The sequence below is a fragment of the Fistularia commersonii genome, chromosome 28 (genome assembly GCF_037954325.1).
Source record: "Fistularia commersonii isolate RoL2024-O1a breed Wild chromosome 28, RoL_Fcom_v1.0, whole genome shotgun sequence".
NCBI classification, from domain to species: Eukaryota; Metazoa; Chordata; class Actinopteri; order Syngnathiformes; family Fistulariidae; genus Fistularia; species Fistularia commersonii.
The window spans coordinates 4635338-4651543 of NC_141311.1; the positions used below are offsets into that span (position 1 = coordinate 4635338).

Genomic DNA, 16206 nt, shown 5'->3' on the forward strand with positions numbered 1-16206 from the left:
GGAGCGCACACACGTACACACATATACGCACACACACACACACGTACAAACACACACGTACACACGGCAGGCGGAGGAGAGACAATAGACGGTAGTTTTGGGGTCGTCATGGTAATTTGGATTTTTTACCGTGCAGGCAACATGCGAGCCGCGCCGTGAGAGCACAGGTGAATAATCTACAGAATAATCTCATTTACCGCCTCAAAGTTTTTCCTTTTTTTTTTTCCTTCTTTATTTTTTCTTTTTTTTTTTTCTTTTCTTAAATGTTGCCAACCGAGATTTCAGGAGGAGTGTGTTTCACCTCAAGGTAAGAACTTGCAACTCGAGAACAGGTTTTCAGATGCGTGATTTGCATACACGAACATGGCATTTTCTTTCTCTCTTTGCCTCTCTTCTCGTGTTACATGGCTCAATCTCTTCCCCCTCTTTCTATCACACGTTCTCTCAGAAGGGGCAGGTAAAATCTAGAAGCACGGCTGGAGAAATAAATCAGGATGAAATTAGATCGAATAATCCCATTCCTGGGATTATGTAGAAATGCATAACAAGTGCACAGCAAGGTTCAGTCTCCAAAAACAAGGTTATGGATGAGGGGTTGAGGCAGTTATTTGTGTATAATAATCCAATCATTGTGACTGACAGCTGTGTTACGAGTGTCTTGACCACATACACACACACACACAAACACACACACAGGTGTGTTTTATTTTACTGGTTTTATGACAGAGATGTTAATCCCGATCCTTCACCTGAGGCACTAAACTTCACAGAAAAATGTGACATTTTCATTTTCTGTCATGGTAATTTTAGTTTACCTGCCTCAAAGTCAGGTCTTTTTCTTTTTTTTTGTTATTATATTCCCTCGATCATCATGTGAGTTTCAGGTTGTTAGTCTCGTCATGTCATCACCGACGCGTCACACAATTACACACACTTGTCACTAATGTATTCAGCCCCCGGTTAGGCACAACACCAAATCAGATTAGTCGCATTTACATAATTCATTTCCTTTATTATTTTATTACCTAATGGCCATTCGGCAATTGTCCCCATATTCAACCCTTTATTTAATATTGTTTTATACCGGCGTGGCAGAAATAACAGGGTATCTTTGATTAATTTGCAACAACAGATGCATACAAATTGAATTCGAAAAAAAAATGGGATTCATAATATAAATGTACAAATTGTAATGCAAAATGTGGAGGGATAGAATCAAAAGACGAACGCAAGCGGGTTAAAGAATTGAATATAAACACGTTTATTCCCTATTTCTCCTTGCCATCTCATTTTTCTACTCGCCTCCAAACACGTAATTATGAACATTTTAAAATGCCATAAATATATCTGACTAGTATTCTTCTATAACCTGTATTGATCTAAAGAAAGCATTTTGTCAGCTTAAAAAAAACGTAGAATCGTTCAAAAACAACAGAATCAGAATTCAACGTGAAATGTGAAGAAAAATGTTTATGCCTATTTTAAATTAAATGTAATCAAGCAGTGGTTGTTTCAAAGATTACAACTTTCTAAATACATAGTTTTTTATTTGTTTGTTTGTTTGTTTGTTTTGGGGGGGTTATAGGCCTAAATCACTGAAAATTACCAAATATCACACCGTCGTTAAAGGCGGCATAAGATTATTTTTTAATCATGTTAATCAACGTTTTAAAAATCAGAAAATGAATTAATTCATCACATTTAGTAAAGGACATTAATAAGGAATTAATACCAACACATCAGGCCTTCATTTAAAGTTTATATAAACTATTCGTTGTGATATTTATATCTCCGGATGTTGATGCCCATCTTATTTTATTCATTTTATTTTCAAAACGATTTTAATTGTGTTTAATTGTGTGCGTGTGTTTGGATCGGTGTGTAATATCCCCGCGCGATGGCCGTGGTGAGATGCGTGCTTTTTGCATGATATTTTATTTTGTTTCTGGTTTGTTTTGTTGTTGTTGTTGTTTTTTTTTCTTTTTTTTTTCTTTTTTTTTTGATTTGTTTTTTTTTGCGGATCATGATGGAGACGCGCTGTTTGCTTCCCCCTGCAGCGACCACACCGACGGCAGGAGAGAAGGCATGAAAACGGAGGAGAGCCAGCAGTCCTGTCTGCAGCAGCCTCCGTCCTCCACACCCTTCGGTGAGTCCAACTCGGGCGTTTTCTGGAGCAATCGAGGCATCGGCAAACTGATTATTATCATTTATTGAACATTTAGGGTGGGAAAAAGCAAACAGATCAGGCTGTTTTGAGCTCATATTTGTTATTGTATCAGCAACAACAACAACCCTAAATTCTCCAACCTCTGTTACTAAAACTGAAAAAATAATCTGCACGGGAATATAAATCATCAAGAGAATGTGGATTTCGGTGGAATCACATACACAGAATCTGACTGTTGTAAAGATAGGGTGTAAAATGTTGGTTTCAACAGTTGGAAATAGAATAAAACGAAAGGCCTGTACTTTTGCAGGCCCTCAGTGGAAATGACTAAAATAATAATAATATTAATAATGACCCCGAAAGAATGTGTTTTATACCCCAGGCTGCATTGTGGATGTCATAAGAATATTTCCTTTTTTTCAATTTTGAGATATATAAAGATAAGTGTATTATGTGGACTATTTGCCCTCCTCTGGCCTATTTTGTGTGGCGGAAGGATCGGTAACAACCATCAAAGTGCACAGCGGATCACTTTTAAACGGAGATTTTTAAAATCGGCCCAGATAGAACTGGCGATTCGGACCCCAAACCCCCGGTGTTTCCCCCCCCTTCCAAGCCTTTTGTTTGTCCTCCATCGCAGGTCCCGAGTACACGGGCGGGGGCGGAGAGGTGTGCGCCGGCTGCGAGTCTCCTATCGCCGATCGCTTCCTCCTGCGCGTCAACGAGCGCTCCTGGCATGAGACTTGCGTCAAGTGCACGGTGTGTTTGAGCACCCTGACGGGGACCTGCTACAGCAGGGACCGCCTGCTCTACTGCAAACACGACTATGAAAAGTAAGATTGCACACACACACACACACACACACACACACACACACACACTGCTTGTTGGTTGTATTGCACATGCAAAACCAAACACTTCCCCTGTTTCAGCTGAAAGCCACATTGCACCCCATCCTAAGAATAAGAAAAAGAATAAGAATAAGAATAAGAACAACTTTATTTATCCCAAAGAAAATTGTTGTGCCAGAGTTTCAAGTAAAACATAACAAGAATGAATAATGGTAGGAAAATGGTATAAACAGTATAAAAAAGGGGGGGACAATAAGAAATACAGATAAAACTATAAAGTGTCAATTAACAAGTCAAGGCTATAAAGTGTCTTAAGGTCTTAAGTACAAAGATTTTGAGATTCCCTGTGGCTGAAGGGACCTAGAATTCTCAATTCAATAAGACTGTCGTAGACATTTTTTTTTTAATGATAGAATTGTGTTTGGGCACAGAGCCACCTCGCAATGAGAATTTTCATCATCTCTGAATTTTTTTGGCACCTGACCAGGCTGCACAGACAACCGTGGTTCTGAATTGTGTCGCTATTCTTGTGTGTGTGTGTTAGGATGGTGTGGTTTCCTCTCATGGCGGATGCACTTAAGACAGCCTCGAATCAACACTGGAGGATAGTCAGTCATGTTAAACTTCATAAAGAAAAAGGCAGAGTGTAGTGAGAGGAGTGTATGGAAAAGGTCTGCTGGGAGTTAAGGCTCTAATCAAGTCAAGTCAAATAGTGTGTTGGTCCAATAACAAAGCAAAAATCTGTTAAAAATCAAAAGCAAACATGTGATTATCCTTCAAAACATACATTAAGTGCAGGGCTGCTGGGGCTAAAACATTGCACTTAGAGAGGCTGTATAACAATATTGTATAATAAGGTGGGCTCAGTATCCTGCAGCTGCTTCAGAAGACCACCTTATGTGCGCATAATGAAAAAAATATGGAGTATGGGCATTGAGGGGAAGTTTTTTTTTTCCCCCCTTCTAAACATCGATCGCCGAAAATAATTACAAATTTAAGAGAAAATCCTTTGTTTACACGTATGTTTATTCATTTTGAAATAATATGGAAATCAGTACATATTGTTTCTTTTATTTGTTTATTTAGTCATTTCTCCAAGAGTGCTTCACCATCGATAATATACGGAAATGAAATCTAGTCTGACCGTTTACAATACTGAACATTTACTGTTTCATCGGGGATTTATGGGACTTGTGTGAATCATTGCCGGCTCTTCCACTGTCCGCACTTTTTTCTCTCACTATTTAGAAATACCACTTTCCAAGAAAAACCAAGGGAATACAATGTTAACCAAATGAGTAATTTAATAACACCGCTCCAAATGTGTAGATGTCACTCATTTGCTTTATGGAATTTATTGTTGTTATTACGTGAACAGTCTGGAAATGTGCAAGATAATGCTTCCTTTGAGAAATATGTAATGTCATGTTTTGGTTTGATGGTCAGTACTTGCAGAGGGGGCGTTTGTGAGCGCTTCCAGTTTTGGCCGTTGGATGTATGTCTGCGGTGGGAGCAACGGTCTAAGAAGCCTGAAGGACAAGCCTGCAGCTTGTTATCATTGTTTTGAAAAGTGTCAGACGGCATCCAGCAGCTCCCACTGTACCTGACATCTGGAGGAGTGAGCGAGAGTGAACGACACAGAAAGGGGGAACTGGCTGATGATGAAAGTCCCATTGTGTGACGTTTATCTAGAAAAATGAGTGGGAATCATGAAGGCAGTAGCTTATCGTGCATGAAACACTGGGTTTATTTGTCGTGATGGAATGAAAAAGCGTATTTGCTCTCCTCGTGTAATGACTTTAATTGAAGATCCAAATTAATAGTCAGTGGCTCATTCATTACTCTGTTGATTTAGTCCCCTATACATTGCATATGGATAGTTGCCCTTGTTGTGTGAGTCGGTGCCAGACTTGGCACACTGCACTGCTTGTGACCTTCAGCGGATCAGCAACAATGTCTCCTTGTTTTCCCTGCGGTCTGTCCATCAGCGCCTTACACTACATCCTGCCCCAAACATGAACAGCAGGTGTGTGCATTGTAACAGATAACCGTGTCAGAGAATTTCGAACGCCCGTAAGAAATTTTCGGGGAATTTGCGCGAAGAAGGGTTATTCTTTTACAGAGGGCGTCGTATATTTGCAATCTAGAATATACAGCAGATAAAGGCTGGAGCAAATAAATCTATGATATACCTTTACTTCAACTTGCTTTGCTTGCAAATTACTTTTGATTCATGTTTGCTTGAAATGGATATTGGCATTGTATATTTTCATCCTTTTGGAACGCAATGTGTACATCTCTGACCAGTCACAAATATTTGATTGCATCGCCCTGCATACCAATAGACGGGCTGCTCCGCTTTCACTCTACCTCCGTGTGAACTAAAAGCTAAATTGTACAAATTGTGCAGAGCAACTCATTTAAACATTTCAGCAACTCTGGGTTTTGTGATGAATACCTTAGATTAAAAATGCATGCAAAATTTGTGAATGTCCACTCATCGCCTGAGATTACAAACCTCTTATTATTATTAATTTTGTTGTTGTTGTTAGCATCATCATAAGGAGTAGTTGTAGCAGTATCAGCCTATGAGTCATATTTAAGACTAGCTCCTGCGTCTGTAGCTAATAAATAAGAAATAACCCTTTTCATATCTTGCCGCTCATTACTTGTGTACAAATAACAGGAGGTGTGCCTTCGTATTTGAGTTTTTCACGGTCACAATCTGTTATGGAAATGAGGGGATTTAGCCACCATAAACTGCATCTTGTGGAAATTTCTCGTGGATTTATTTTTGTTCTTAAAGCCCCGGAAATTCTCTGGAACTCCTCTCTGGTATGGACCAGATGTTTAGAATAAAGCTTTAACTTTGAGGCAAGATATCCCCCTACAGTTTAAATTCCCATCCTTATGTTTTTAAGTATAGGCACCGCTCATTCGTCTCACGGGCAAGATTGGCCGAATGTCAACCTTTCGGATGGAAAATCTTTTCTTCAGCGTGATTTGTCTTCAATTGGAAATAAGAAAGAATCGTCTGTGATTTAGGCAAACGTAAACCAGTGCCGCCTCAGAATATGTGAACTGTGTTTTCCATAGATACGAACGGATCATAAAATATGCAGGTTGGTTGAAAATCAAATCGAACGAGAACAATACTCTTTATACAAACTCATTGCCTTTCTCACACTGGGTCAACATGATGGTGACTTGCCAAAGTGAACAGTATGAGGCCAGTGTTTCCTGGTCAATAGTACTGAGCCCAGACCAAATGGAGAGGAATCTGGCTGCATAACCCGCGAACTCCCTTGTAAGCCCCTTAAAGGAAGCCTTGGCCCTGTGAAAAACAGGTCACCGGGGTGGATATTCACTAAACGTTGAGTTTAATACCTTACTCTGTGGGGTAGAGGGTACTGGGGCTACATCTAGATTCACAAACTCAGTCTCTAATGACAGATAGAGGGACCCCGCTGCCATAGTTATGGAATTTCTCTCTTCTGACCGAAGAGCAGGGCCTCATATGCGAGTCTCACGCGAACGGGGTTGCACCTTCTCACCCGGAGTGAGTATGCGAGCGAACATCTGAGTTTTTCTTCGCTGGAACCCACAAACCGAGGGCTGAGACTCTCCTCTCCCATCCAACGCTCCTACCCTATCTAGGATTTCTCTCCGTCTCTCTATCTGTTACCTCATTCATCACTGTCTACTTTGTAATAATATTTCTCTATTCCAAACCTCATTTCCTTTTCACTGAGATTGATAGCGGTGATGACATTGAACGGTTTATCTCTCCGATTATCCCTTGTTTTCTCTTAATCGCCCCCCAACCCACACCTCTCGTCGTTCCCTTTGTGTCTCAGGACGCGAGTGGGAGGAGGAGGGAGGCTGATTTGTTACAGCGCTAATTACCCAGCATTCTCTGGCTGTCCTGCAATGACAAGCCCGACACCGGCCTATAGGGAAATACTTCTCAAGAATTATGCAACAACGCATCTTTAAGCCAACAAGCTATTGTCCCTCTCAGCTGATTCTCGAGTTCTGATTGATTGATGACTGACAGCCATTAAAACTACAGGATTGGTTACGGAGCCACATTTTCTACCTCACTCTTTTTGTAATGCTGGCTCACTTAAAATCCATTGCATTTATTTTTTTCACTTAAAAGGATCCCTAATGCGTATGCAGAGGAAATCATTAATTCCATATGACATCACATGCGGTGAAATATTTTAAGTATTGTTGCATTACAATACCGACAGATAGGTTTAAAACTGAATATTGCCTCCTTACGCTCCAAAACCATTGCAGATAAGTGTTTTTGTTTTTTTTTATTCTTCCATGAGAATCGACAATAATAATTATATATTGTATTAACTTAGTTCATTCAGGTGCCGAGTTACATTTTTTGTTTGAAATAGGCGTTGATATTTTTAACTGTTATTTTGGATGCTGATTTTTTTGGTGTCGGTACACTTTACTGGGAGATGAGTTTCTTGTATTTGGTCAGTTGAAATGGAACGGACAAAGTATTGGACGCACAACACTAACTTTTATTTGTTCCGAAATCTGATGCAAAACAATGTTGTTCCGCTCTCTTTTTACTCAAAAGTCTCATATAAGCCAAATCTGAGGATCAACAAATGGTAGGTGGAAGCCCATCGGAGGATAGAAAAGTAGAGAAGTGGAACTTTTGGGTTGTTATGACATGCAGTTGATGAAGGGCATGTTTTTAAGGTAAAATAAAAGCATATTGGATTCAATATTTGATGGAGACAGGGTTCATTATGGGGGAAATTAGATAAAGACAATGTATTGAAGGGTGTTTGGAGCCAAATGGATGGGCAGATGATTATGTGTGTGTGTGTGTGTGTGTGTGTGTGTGTGTGTGTGTGTGTGTGTGTGTGTGTGTGTGTGTGTGTGTGTGTGTGTGTGTGTGTGTGGTTGTGAATGGGGGGGGGGTGATATTGCCACTATTTTTGCATAATGTGAGATGAGACCCCATCATCTTTCCTCCCCCACAACAATTTTATAACAGACAGCTAATAAATGTTTCATGGCAGAACAAGCTGCTCACCTCGGCTTTATTAAATCTGAGATAATAAAAGCAGAGAGGAAGAGGAAAAAGAGAGCGAGAGAATAGGGGGTCGCACTAGAGAGGGAGAGATAGGGAGATCAGCGTAGACTTTTCTCAAATCGACCGGCTGTATCTCTTGTTTCTGGGGCAACGGGTCCCGCTGTCCCCCGTCACCCCCTCCCAACTGCTTCCCGCTCCGCCAGAGACAGACAGGAAATGAGAAACGGGCAGACAGGATATTGCGTTCTGGTGGCCTGGGGATTAACTGTTTTATCTAAACTAACACACGCACACGCCCACTCTCTCACACACACAAACACACATCTGAGCTATATCCCCACACATAGCATTAATTCTTGGACACATCAGGTGAAAGTCAGACATACCCAGAGACGCATACTGTATCATGTGGAACATAAACACTACGCAGACTTTCATTTTGTTACCTTGCACAGGTACATTGCAAAAACGATTACAAGCGTGGCTGTTCGTTTTCAACGGCTATTTTTCTGTGGAGGATTCACAGGTTGTTGAGTTAAGCGGACCGTGACGTTGGTCAACGAGGCAATTCGATAATACAATTCCGCATTTCACAAATTTGAGGGCTCATAATTGAGAGGGGACTATTTACGACTTCAGTTTATTGATGCACGATATGGTGCCCAAACAACAGCATCTGTCAGTGTTTTACCGATGTTTGTGCCAAGGCACCTTATCTGTGTTTCCACAAACTGAGTATATTTGTGTTTATGTGCGTACGTGACTGTATATAAGCACGTGTGGGACTGTTTGTGACTGTACCCTACATATGCATTTCTATACATGCTTGCGCTTGTGTGTTTGTGTGAGCGTGAGTGTGAGTGTGAGTGAGTGGCGGCAGGGGTAGCGAGTATCGTGGGGAATGCTGGGAGATTTTAATAACACAGAAGCAGTGCAGGGAGATTTAATAAAAGGAGATGATGTGATTACTGAACCTTGGCTCTGAGCCATTTTGCTTCACAGAGCAATATCCGCTCAAAGTACGCATACACAGACACACATCTTTACACACATAACTAAGAAATGGATACTAAACAGAGAGCAACCTAAAAGTAAGGTTGTTGCATGCATGTTGTTGTTGATTTCAATCCAACATATTTCATGGATCTTTAGATACGTTTCCATTTTCACGACGGAGGCAAACATACATTGATGTTACATCGGGCAACCTGAAAATAAAATCGTCACGCTGTCGCACCAGTACCTGTGCATGTAACACGTTTTGAAATTTTGGGAACGCAAAAGTAGTGGTCGTTGTAGAATAGGGGTCTATGAATGAAAATGTGTCTTGGTTTTCTGAAACGCAATCGAAGGAACTCTAAATCTAAATCCAGAGTTAGACCATGAAGACCCATACCTGTATACATATTCATCAATTATGAACGCAAGCACAGCAGCTGTAATAACTCCGAGACATATACATATTTATGAAATGATAGTGTTGCAGTCCAGACAATGTCGTGCTTGTCAGAGCTCACAGGCAAAAACAATGCCACATGACACAGCTTAGGGAGATGAGAACAATTCTGTTATTCATTTTGTACGCCTTAGATATAAAATACAGCTCGAAGGACTGATTGTAATCATCCGACACAGAGACTAAATCACCTTTTTGTGTTTGTTTACATTTGATCTCATAATCAGCGGGCTTGTAATTAGTCATGGCCTCTAACCGCTCTGAAATCCATATTCACATGATCAAGTTCCTGGCAGCCATACTTCCCAAGATTATGTATATCACAAGTGCTTAAAGTGAACTGTTCTTCTCACTGTTCAAACTTCATCTTTTAGGTCCAGCATGTATTACGCTCTGAGCATTACATTTGACTAAATTCCAAGAAAGTGCCCCACGTCTAAATTAAAGCCCTTAACGCAATGTTTTTCCACAGGTGGTAGATAATTTATAGAGCTTGCCAATCTTCAATAAATAAATACACGCATTTTGTTATGCTGCCATGATGTATTGTTGACAAAAGACACATATCTTGAAAGGGTGTTTTGGCTCTTAGGGCCTGGAGGTAAAAAGTGGGCTTATAATGATTATAAGCAATACAATATCGCCTCTAAATCACATTTGTAAACATGCGACTAAGACTCACGATGCCAAATGTGTCATCGAAAGTATTTGCATAATTATCTCCACCTGCAAACAATGCATATAGCACGTAATATATGCTGATATACAGGGAAAGTTGTAAAACATTACTTAGTGAGGGCTCCCCTAATTCTTGCGCTTACTCTTTAACCATTATGTCCATGGTGATTTATTAGAAGCTGCACCCTGGTCAGAACTAGAGTGAATGATACTTCTATTAGAAGGATTAGGCTGATCTACTTACAGACCCCCCTCTGTGGCAGTTGCCCCAAGTTACCTTCAATTGCCATGTATAGCAAATTCCTGCCATGCTGTGTGCACCCCTATTAGGGAGTGTGCAACTTAACTAACAACATCATCGGTCTTATGTCAAGAAATCTTGTGGCGGTCTGTTTTATCTTTATTCACGATGAAAGGGGGTGTCAAAGGTGTTTAAGGGTATTTAGAAGGAAAGCGGGGCGCAGAGCACAGCGGGACGCCTCTCCTACAGGCAATGAGCACAATACCAGATAATATGAGCGATCCCGGTGATTCCTGTCGAAACGGATACCAGAACTGGCCACTTTGCATTCTGTCGGGCCGCTCACAGGTACACTGCTGTTTGTGTTCCGTTAAATTAGTGACACTGTCATTTGGGGAATTTGGCAGATGGATTGAGAAAGATAAGCCGTGGCAGCTGCGTTTGGGACAGAATCACAGATTAGGAGCTCTAATGTGGAGACCTGGCTCCTTCTTTAGACTCCAGATTTGGGCAGCAACACCTTCCTATCACTCAGTCAGGGAGCAACAACACCCCCCACCACCACCACCACCACTCCATCCACTCCTCTTTCATCCTCCCTTCCTCCTCATCCAGGTCTATGTTTGGTGCATTTGCTACTGTATCTAAACCCATACGGCATCTTCTGATTTTCACCTCTATAAGACTTTCTTGTAACTCTTCCCGTCAAAGTGAGTCTGATTGTCAAAAACACATATTTACTGATCGCAGATATCTTTGGCGTAATGATGATGTTATTATGAGTAACTATATCGGGCTAATTATACTTGCTTAGTATACTTAGTCAGTGGGTGTGTGCATGCTTCTGCGTGTGTGTGTGTGTGTGTGTGTGTGTGTGTGTGTGTGTGTGTGAATGTGTGAATGTGTGTTTTGGTGTGCATAAGTGAGAGGAGAGAGATTAACCCCATGCTATCCCCAATCCCTGGTTATGAGTTTACAGCGTCTGTCTGGCCATAGCACTGTTTAAACAACAATCTAATTAATCCTGTCTTTATTAGTTTCAGTGAACTGGGGAGGCAGGCTGGGAGGGCGTGAGGGAGAACTGGGAATGCTGGCAGAAAATACTGGGGAGGGAGGGGGAGGAAACCTTGTGCAAGAGCAAGGATTTAAGAGGAATTTAATGCTAGAGACTTAGACCCCGGCAATGGAAATGTAAAGTGACGGTGAGGCAAGACAGAAATCGAAGGCTTATAACATCTCATGAGGAGAGATGGAGTGACAGAAGAGGAAAAGTAGTCACGCGGAATTGCATTGAACCTGAGAAAACCTCAGTATTAAGCTTTATTGATAATATTAAGTAAGAGCTTTCAGCATGTGGGTGGGATGTTGATATACTAAATTGAACCCGAGTAAGTCATCCCAGCATTTAAGGGAATTCAAATGGACTCTATCAGTTTGCCAAATCACAAGCTCACTACTGCCATCTACTGTTCCTGATGGGGAAATAAACATGATTTAAAAAAAAAAAATAGATAATTGTAATTCCTCGCAGCAGATGTTCACCTTGTTGCTCTGTGAATTGGGTAATGTTTATACGACCTTTAATTAAGAGACTATGCTAATCTTCAGAATCATTGGAGCTGAGGAAGAATTTGTCGGCGCACCCGCAATCTTTAATTATCTCACCTTTCCTTCAATCTTGACTCCAATGTATGCGGGTGTCCCTTACAAATAAGCCCACGTGTCTCCTTGTGCACCTGCAGGCTGTTTGTGAGGAAATGCAGTGCCTGTCTGCAGGTGATTGGACGTTCGGAACTGATAATGCGCGTGCTGGGCCAGGTGTACCACCTGGGCTGCTTCAGCTGCTGTGAATGTGAACGTCGGCTACAAAGAGGTGATGAGTTTGTGCTGAAAGAAGGCCAGCTGCTCTGTCGTATGGATTATGAAAAGGAGAGGGAAATGCTTGCCGCCATCAGTCCCACACCCACCGAATCAGGTAAAGTATGGGGGTTCAAAAGTTGTTTCAGTCGATTACACTTTGTCAAAACAAAGCTCCTGCATCTACAAAAATACTCTTCCTTTGCAAGTGTGCATTTTTATTGCATTGCTTCTCCGAAAGCCGTCATGCAGCAATTGAGGGACCGAGTAGTTACGGGACAAAAAGGCCAAGAGGGATTTGCTGATTAAATGATCAACATAACAAGAAACGTCCATTAATGTATTAAAAAAACACTGATCTGAAAGTACTGACACACAAAGATATGGTTATAAACTGTAATTATACAAGTGTTTGATGAATTAAGTTCATTATCTTTCCTTTTCGGATACTAACCTTAATTTTGGTTAGTCAGCAACATTTTTCCGGGTTTTTTTTTGGATGCATTCTGGAAATTCTTTCAAATACATGGAGCTGAACCGCCTTTACACAGAGACAATACTGGCAAGGGAAACCATAGAAATGTTTTCACTCCCCACTGAACTCAGGATCAGTTCTAGGAACACTCGGGGCCTCGGTGGAAGGCACCAGAGGGTTACATACTTTATTCTCCTTTACATTTACTTCCCCTCATCGATGGAATAAAGACTGTGTTTCAAGTTGAAGGAGTCGTTCTGACCTTATAAATCCCCGCTTGCCTTATGCAGTAAAAAGTGAGGATGAGGATGGCGGCGGGGGCTCTGGCGGAGGGAAAGGTGGAGATGAAGGCAAGGAGCATAAGCGCTCCAAACGACCACGCACCATCTTGACAACACAGCAGCGCCGTGCTTTCAAAGCATCTTTTGAAGTTTCTGCCAAGCCTTGCCGCAAGGTGAGTGGATCAGCGTCTCGTGTCAATAGGAATGTCTGTCAGGAAGTAGTCTGTAAGAAAAAAAAAAAAATCTTCTTTTTTGTGATTATAACCCTCCTTTTTAAACACTGCGAATTTCGTGACCGTAAAAATTGTCCTAATCTAACCCGTAGGTGAGAGAGACTCTGGCAGCTGAGACTGGGCTAACGGTCCGAGTTGTGCAGGTGTGGTTTCAAAACCAAAGAGCCAAGGTTAGAATTTACATATTCCCCGAAGAAATGTCTTTATTGCATGCGCGGCACATAGAATGAAACCGTGTTAATGTTTGTTCATCAGATGAAGAAAATAGCTCGCAGACAACAACAGCAGCAACAGCAGCAACAGGAACAAGAACAGCTGGGAGGGACCAGAAGAGGGCCGAGTAGAGGGGGCCGCCAAAGCAACGATGACAGTGAGGGTAAGAAGAATAAGCCAATATTAGAACAGCGGGCTGCATATTATGGCACGACTAAAGTGATTCTCACATTCCACACAGATGGCTCTAGTACCCACGGCATGGATGGAATGCTGGGATATCCCTCCCTGCCACGACAACAATTACTCACTCTGGACCCCAACATTTACGGTGGGGAGCCGTTTCGACATGGGCTTACCCCTCCCCAACTGAACAATGAGCAACTTCACTCTTATGGTAAGACAGAGGGGGAAAGTAGCTGTATAAAGGGACGGTAGTATTCTTCTTTTATAATGATTTTATTTCATCAGGCTTTATACCAAAACCTTTTTTTTTCATCTGTGAACATCAGGGGGAGGAGGGGGGGGTGACCATTCAAACTAAACCAGGTCTGTTTACTATTCTGTATTTGGTGATGTTCGGATGACACTTAATTGGATTTCCGGATATAAAAAGATGACCCTATTGGACATCTATGGTCGCTTTAAAATCGATTACGACTGTGCCTCTGTAGTAGGTCAATGGATTCTCCGCTGAAAATCTGTACGTCTTACAATGTTTTTCTTTTCACCTTAGCTTTGTACAATCTCTGTTTCACAACAGAATCAGAGACAGTGTTCCATGACTTGGACAGCGATGGAAGCCTCGGTCACCTTGGTGACTGCCTCTTAGCAACAGGGGAGGGCGGTCTCCTGCCAGGGCGAGTGGGAAACCCCATTGACCGTCTCTACTCCATGCAGAACTCCTACTTCACCTCCTGACCTTTATAAACTTTCACATTTCCCTCCTCTTCCACCTCTCACCTCAGAGAAGCAGCTAATGGAGTCTGTCCATCAACATTCCTGTGGGACCACTCCGCATCAACAGCCTGTACCCGCTGACACCACTACCCACAGGGAAATATCGTCATAAATCAATCGCGGTCATATCACACTACTCTGAGCAGATTAGTAAAATATCCCCAACATCCCTGATAGATGAGAATCACATGCTGGAAATCACTTGTAGACACTGTAAATCTGTGAGACATATAGAAGGACCTCAGTTGCTCCTGTTGTATTTATGTAAGATTAAATGAACCACACTTTAAGGCACTTTTAAAAAAACAACATGACAGAAAAGCAAAAAACACACTTGTCAAACATACTGACATGTCTATCATGAAATACAAAGTACAATTGGTTGTTGAAAAATAATCAACATTCACTTATTGAAAAGCCTTGGCAGGACTTTGGAGCAGCTGAGGATCCAAGTTGAATTAATATATGGCATAACATTTTTGACAGGACCAGTGATCAGTTAACATGCGTGAAAGACTGCAGTGTATACGATACTGTATATGGTTTTGAGTACAATTTTGCTCTCAGGTTAGTGTGTATGTTTGTGTAACCTGAGACAGAACTCAGGATATTGTGTTAGATAGAAATAAAATGACATGCTGGATGATTCAGATTTTACATTTAAAAAGGAAAACATGTGTAAAGTTGCCATCTGCATACGAATACTTCACACACGTCACCGTTCATTTCTAAAGCGTGACACCCATACTCCTGGCAAAAAACAATATTTGCAGTTATTTAGCATTAATAAAAAAAAAAAACAACAGGGTCAATATTAGAGCCTTATACGGAGACAGGGTTGTACAAGGGATTATTGCTTTAACTTTATTTTTTCCTATTATTTTGTCACTAGGACACAGGTGTAGTAAACAACACCAAATGGATCTTTACTGGCCAAAATGTAGAATACCGGGTACAGAATTCTGTGCTCAAAATGTAAATGTGAGTATGACTGTGCTATATTTAATTGTTGTAGTCCCTTTGGGTAATTTCTTTCTCAAACATCTCCAATTAGATGGTGTTAGGTAGATATTTTGTACCTTCTTCTGTGCTAAACATATTTAATCTGTAGCATGACACTTGTCGCAAAAGTAGGTCTAAATAAGTAGCCTCCAGACAAAAATTGGATAGCAATTTTTGCAGAAAGCATCAGGATCAGTGTATGGTGCGGAATAGAATTAGAGGGACAGTTGTTTCACTTGGGTGCTACTGATTGCACCTCAATGATCTGCTACAGCTTGGTACATTCTTTCATGACATTATGTTCAACTCTGATCACTGACCCAATGCATTTTAACAGTGAATTTTTTGTGAATGTAACTTATTTGTGTGGTAGTAAGTGAGTTCTACTTTTTTTTTTCCAGTGATTACCAGGTGATGTGCTTTGAATGTAATGTTGCCGTATCTACAATACAGTCTGCGGTTTCATCTTTGATTGCGGTTGTCTTTTTTGGGGTCCTAAATGTGATAAATGGTACACCGATACACTTTCTAAGCTGGTATGAACTGGAAATATGACACACAGGAGGAGTTGCTGTTTCCCTTTGACTGAGCTCTTCAAAGTTTTAAGAATTCAAGCAGAAAAGGTCCGTTCTGCTGAGCGGTCACAGGGCTCATAACTCAACATCCTCCCACTGTTTTGGTCGATTGTCCCTCTGATTAGAAGCAGACAAACTCCCTCCTT

At 41.2% G+C, this 16206-nt stretch overlaps 1 protein-coding gene across 2 annotated transcripts; it reads left to right on the forward strand.

The window, feature by feature from the left end:
- The first annotated feature begins 144 nt into the window (after nucleotides 1–144).
- On the forward strand, nucleotides 145–15150 carry lmx1al (LIM homeobox transcription factor 1, alpha-like). Of its 2 annotated transcripts, XM_086175836.1 has the most exons (9): nucleotides 145–307; nucleotides 2058–2146; nucleotides 2808–3000; nucleotides 12207–12439; nucleotides 13087–13250; nucleotides 13403–13480; nucleotides 13566–13686; nucleotides 13765–13920; nucleotides 14287–15150. In XM_086175836.1, the coding sequence occupies exons 1-9, from the start codon at nucleotides 264–266 to the stop codon at nucleotides 14442–14444; spliced, it is 1236 nt and encodes a 411-aa protein (XP_086031962.1). In that variant the 5' UTR covers nucleotides 145–263; the 3' UTR covers nucleotides 14445–15150. The 2 variants fall into 2 exon arrangements, with proteins under 2 accessions (XP_086031962.1, XP_086031961.1); XM_086175835.1 differs by lacking the exon at nucleotides 145–307 and having other exon boundaries at nucleotides 1807–2146.
- The last annotated feature ends 1056 nt before the right edge of the window (nucleotides 15151–16206 follow it).

What these genes read in the sequence shown, in the direction of transcription:
- lmx1al (XM_086175835.1), top strand. Translation starts at nt 1,912, where the DNA reads ATGCGTGCTTTTTGCATGATATTTTATTTTGTTTCTGGTTTGTTTTGT. An exon ending in AAGCAACGATGACAGTGAGG is followed by an intron (nt 13,687 to 13,764) that starts GTAAGAAGAATA and finishes CATTCCACACAG; the next exon opens with ATGGCTCTAGTACCCACGGC. An exon ending in TGAGCAACTTCACTCTTATG is followed by an intron (nt 13,921 to 14,286) that starts GTAAGACAGAGG and finishes GTTTCACAACAG; the next exon opens with AATCAGAGACAGTGTTCCAT.